At 40.4% G+C, this 5,244-nt stretch overlaps 1 protein-coding gene across 1 annotated transcript in view; it reads right to left on the bottom strand.

Moving 5' to 3' along the window:
- Positions 1 to 4,850: 4,850 nt before the first annotated feature.
- The window catches only part of SLC6A1 (solute carrier family 6 member 1), an 18,050-nt gene continuing 17,656 nt past the window's right edge, over positions 4,851 to 5,244 (bottom strand). The window contains exon 14 of the mRNA XM_010167964.1: positions 4,851 to 5,059. Coding sequence (XP_010166266.1) covers positions 4,955 to 5,059 — 105 coding nt within the window. The 3' untranslated portion in view covers positions 4,851 to 4,954. The remainder of the gene's footprint in view (positions 5,060 to 5,244) is intronic.

Raw genomic sequence — 5,244 nt, 5'->3', positions numbered from 1 at the left:
GAGAGTGGTAGAACTATTGACTGGCCTCAACTGAGCAGTGGCAATACACACATCAGCTTCACAAGAAGACTGAGCTCTGTGGTAGGACTAATATTATGTTTCACTTTACCCCATTTAATTCTCCCTTTTTAAAAAAAAAAACAAAAACAAATCAAAACAAAACTTCATAGGAAGAAGAGAAGAAGTAAGGCAGATTTAGACTGGAAAAAGAAAAGAAAAACAAACAAACAAGGAAAATGGTATGTGGGTAAACCCTCCCTCCCATCCCATTCTCATCTGTTTTGTTTTGAACATCTTTCTATCCAGGCAGTGCCACTTGTCACAAAGATAATCTTGACTGCTCCTCTTCCTTGTCATCATTTTCTATCCACACGCGTGCTGAAGGGCTGCTTAGTCTGCCTGGAGAAGTGACTCACACCTGCCCACCACAGCCACGCCACAACCACCGTGCTACCAGGAGAGGCCAGGAAGCTGTAGTGAAGATCCAGGCAATGATCAGAAGGTAGGGCAGGAGCTGTCACTGCACCTGCAGGGCCATCTCCAGCCACTCGGAATAACTGGCCAGATATTGATATATCTGGGTGGGGTGGGGGGGCCTGTTGGTTTAATTTGGTGGTGGTTTTTTCCCCCCCCAGTTTATGATCCTGAGCAGTGTGAGAAGCTGGGAAAGGAGGAGGGAGTAGTAAAAAGACCCTTTAGAATATAAAGCCTGGTGCTGTCCTTCTTGATCTGACGAGTAAGCAGTGAAACCAGTTAACTCGGGGTAGTTTGGCGCTCACAGACATGAAGGTAAGAGCAGTAGCTACAGCTGGTTGGCAGCTGCCACAGCTCATGCTTAGCTCTGAGTTGATCTGTTCAGATTCCTGGGAAATAAGACTTTTATATTGGTGCTTTTCTCATCACATCTGTCCGTGTTTGACAGCAGCCATACATCAGCCTTCAGTCTCCTCTTCATTGGGAAGCTTTCCTGAAGTGGAAGGGACCAAGACGAGAACGTCCGACTGGTTGAATGCCACCCATTGTTGCTGCTCCCTGCTGGGTTCAGTGGCAGCTGCCAAACGTGGTGATGACAACGAAGGGGTGGTGGCAGGCAGGAGATGCTGCCCTGGGCTTGTTTCCAGCGCAGGAGATCACCTGCACCTCAATGCATAGCCATGCTTTTGGGTTCTAACCCAGTCCCCCGAGACCCAGCCAACAGTTGGAGCTGAATAATTTTAATAGTTAATGGTAACACTATTGTGGCCTCAGCAGAACAACACAGAAATAATCAGGCTTAAAACAAACAAAAAACCCCCCAAAGCAACACAGTGTTATTTTAGAATAAAAGCACATGTAGCTGAACTAATACTCCTGACAAGCAAGGACATGGATTTCTCCCAGGGCATCTTGCAGTCCTGTAGGGAAGAAGTGACCTTATTTGCATTTTTCTTGTTGAATTGCTGTCAGGATTTCTGCAGCACAGCAAAATTCCTCCAGGAGAACACGGAAATACCACAGCACTAACGCAAGGTCCTTCAACCAGGTCCCTTTTCTTCCGCCCCCCTCTGTCCCTTGCCCTGCCAGCTGGCCATGGCCAGCCACCCACCACGGAACGTGTCCACTTCTCCCCAATGCAACTCTCAGCCTTTTTCTTACAACAGGCTGTGAAAGCAGCAGCCCATGAATCCAATACATAATGCCCACGAACTCAACATTAAAGCTGGTTTAAATTTTCCTCTGTACTTCCAATGCATCGAAGTCTCTCCTTCCTCCATTTCCACAACAACCTGTAATCTTCCCTCCATCCTCCTGCCCTTCCTCCCCAGCCTTTTTTTAAAAGCAGAAGGATCTGCCCTTGCCTTGTACTTGCACGTGTGAGTGCTCCTTTCTAAGGTCAGCATTTTGAATTTGAAGTCTATGAATTTAGATGCTTCTAGCAGGAGCATTTTCAATTCTAATCATGTTCTCTAAATTGCTTAGAATCTTTCCCAGCATGATGTCCTGCTCCAGTTTTATAGTTAGATAATTACACCCAGAGCACAGGAGCATTCAGCTCCTCAGCAGCACTGCACAGATGCAGCTGTAAGGCAGACTGCTGTGCCGCTTGCTCGACATCTTCCCACACTTCAATGGCAGCTGGCAGAGAGACCCTTGATTTTCTGCAGGAATCATCTCTCTGTTTAGTGGAAGGCCACTGTCTCAGCAGCCCCTTGGCTTCAGCCTGGGACAGTATGCGCCTCAGTAACGGCTCAGAAACCAGTGGCTTCAGGTGCTGCACTTCACACCCCAAAGTATCAGCAGAAACGTACCTGGGGGATGTTTATTTCAAATCCAGGCTTTTTTCCGGGGCTGCTCAGAGGTGCTGGTCTGCCATCTTCCACCAGGAGCAGTAAAGCAGCAGGATGTCAGGTAGGGTGATTAACTGGCACCTTTGAAGCTTCCTGTGTAATGGATGCATGTACCAACTAAATGACAGAAATAGCAGTATGGATTAATTATACACATCACAAGTGTGATACAGCATTTTGATATTTAAAGGATATATTTTTTATATATATATATATGAAACATTTAGAACTTGCTTCACAGAAAATAACACACGTTGGTTTTGTCCAATGAAAGACTGCAAAATTTTGAATTTAATGTATAATATAACCTTTATTCTTTTTCCTCTAAACTCTTGGAAACTTACATAACAATCGTGCTTTAATTATGACACCATTTATAGACATTTAAAATGCATCTTAATTTATAAATATTTTACATTTGGTCCATAGAACAGGTTGCAACTTACTAAATAATACTGTACTCTTTTAAACAGGCTCTGTATATATTTTTGAATATGTATATATTACATATATATTTTTATATAGAGATAGATTTGCTTGGTGTTCAGATATTTCCTTATTGCAAAAAGCATATATGATCATACAAGAATCTCTTTTTTCAGGGCAAGTACTACAAAAAAGATACAGCTATTCACAGTTTACACACAGTAGTTCTACGACACTATTTTGTGCTATGTGATACGTTTGTACAGCTTGTTGCTAAAGAGCAGGTCTGTCAAACATCTGTCATAAGTGTTTACAATCAAACATTAAATACTGCATTTTGCTTAGGACAACATGGGACTTGATTACATTAAACAAGAAAGAGAAAGTTGGAATTTTTAACCTTAGTCTAATGAAATTCACAATTATAATGTGTATGTACCATGTAGAATGTTTGTGGAGGATGTTCCTCTAAATCCCAAAGACTTAACAGGACTTTTGCATGTCAGCTATAGCCGTGTAGGATGAAGCTTGGAGCCCAGAATATTGTACAATTGATCTATGTATGAAACAGTTTAGAATCTACCAAACGTACTTTGAGATTGGATGATGGAGTTGGAAATACACGTGTATTTTATATATATATTATTTCTACAATAATGTGCTTGACATTCTGAGAATAATACCTTATTGCAAGAACATGTTTGTCACCTTCAGACAAAAACAATGAAAAACCCAACATTCACAGTTAACATGTTTTTCACGTAGTAGTTCTACATAAATTGTGCTATCTAACATTGTACGTTGCACAAAAAGTTGCTGAAAAGCATGTTTCATTGCACAGTTCTGTCACAGTCATTTACAATCAAACATCAACTACTGCATTTTCCATGATCCTCTGTGTCTGTCGTATAGCTGCCAAACGAGAAATACCATCCAGGGCCAACCTCTGCATTTCCCACACAGGGAAAAGATTCCACGAGCCGAAGGGGCTCTCTAGCTATGTGGCAAATGCAGGCTGAGCCCAGAGCGGAGACTTTTTATATTATTGAAATAGCTTTCCCTCATGCCTTCATCACTGCAAATAATATGTAAATAAAAATAAAACTGTTTTCAAAGTGCTAACGATCCGTATTTTGTAATTTGCTTATTAGAAACTGTTAAAAGTCCTTTAACAGATTAAAAAGAAGAGTTGTGAATTAAACCCTACATTAGAACTCCAAGGATAAGCTTCAATCTTTAAGCCATTGTTTTGGTTTCTATTTTGGTGGCAATGTAATAATAGTAGAATAATAACAGCATAATAAAAGCTCAAGTACTCTGAGCTTGAATTGCAATGACTTTGTATTTCTTTTACTCCTGGGAATCTTTAAGAGCTCTTGGATATCACTTCTCATTTTGCTAAAAAAGTTAGAAGTCATATTTTTGCCTCTAACATCTGCGATTCATGTCGCATTGAGTCACAAAGATATGTTCTTTTTATAAGAAATAGGATATAGATTTTTAAAGACATTTATGATCTGGTTTGAAAATTATCCGGAAAGACTGAGTACAGCCAGTGCTCCCAACCAGCCCGTGCTGTATTGCCACAACTAGCCACCTAACTCAGTTTGCACTAGGAATGTTTCTAAAGGCTGTGCCTACTGTTGATTGAAGGAAGTCTCTTTCCCCCCTCAAATGGCCTCGACTGGAGGAAATTTCAAGGGCAGACTTTTTCACTGGAAATCACTTGTTTACAAAATACTTCACTCTCTTGTACAAAACAATTCCAAACTTAATTTTAATCCTGCAAAGTCAGAAATAACAGTCTTGGGATTCAGCGGTAAGAAATATTGATAAACTACTAAAAATCAGCAGCACAAAACTTCAAATAGTCGTGCTAAAAGGTAGATTAAAAAGGTCTTGGCACATCGATTTACAAATTCCAAGATATGCAACTATTATTGTGAAAGGATAAAAACATTAACAGTCTGTGGATTGCCAGAGAACACAAAACACTGTCAACATCTGAGCTCGCACAACGGTTGGATCATACCCATGGCGATTCCCTTGTAGTGGAGATGACCTTTTTTATTTTTTTCTTTTTCTTTTTTTTTTTGCCACTAGAGGTAGGTAATTATATTCTCAGACATAAATTTGTGGTCATATTCAACCATATTTTTTGTTTTTCTGGAGTAGTATTGGTACTTTTACAATACAGAAGTTTAGATGTAGGCTTCCTTGTTTGCAGAGTTGCTCTGCTGGGCCTGGTCTGGCCCATTTTCAGGATGAGTGATGTCTTCACTTGGCTGAATCATTACTTGGATGCGCTGTTTAAAGAACAACAATAAATGTGAGGTGGTTTCTAAACTGTTTCTAAGCTTACTTTTTTTTGTTTGTTTGTTTGTTTTTTTAAAGGCAATCCTAAACACTTTTGTCCAGGCATTAGAGCTAAAATGAACAATTCTGTCTGTCTCCCGAGAGACCAAAAAGGCTGTAAGGCATGTATGCTAAA

This window comes from Antrostomus carolinensis, unplaced genomic scaffold (assembly GCF_000700745.2).
Source record: "Antrostomus carolinensis isolate BGI_N321 unplaced genomic scaffold, ASM70074v2 scaffold2275, whole genome shotgun sequence".
In the NCBI taxonomy this organism is placed as follows: Eukaryota; Metazoa; Chordata; class Aves; order Caprimulgiformes; family Caprimulgidae; genus Antrostomus; species Antrostomus carolinensis.
The sequence above is the reverse complement of the archived record's forward strand: the minus strand, read 5'-3'. Positions and strand labels throughout refer to the sequence as shown.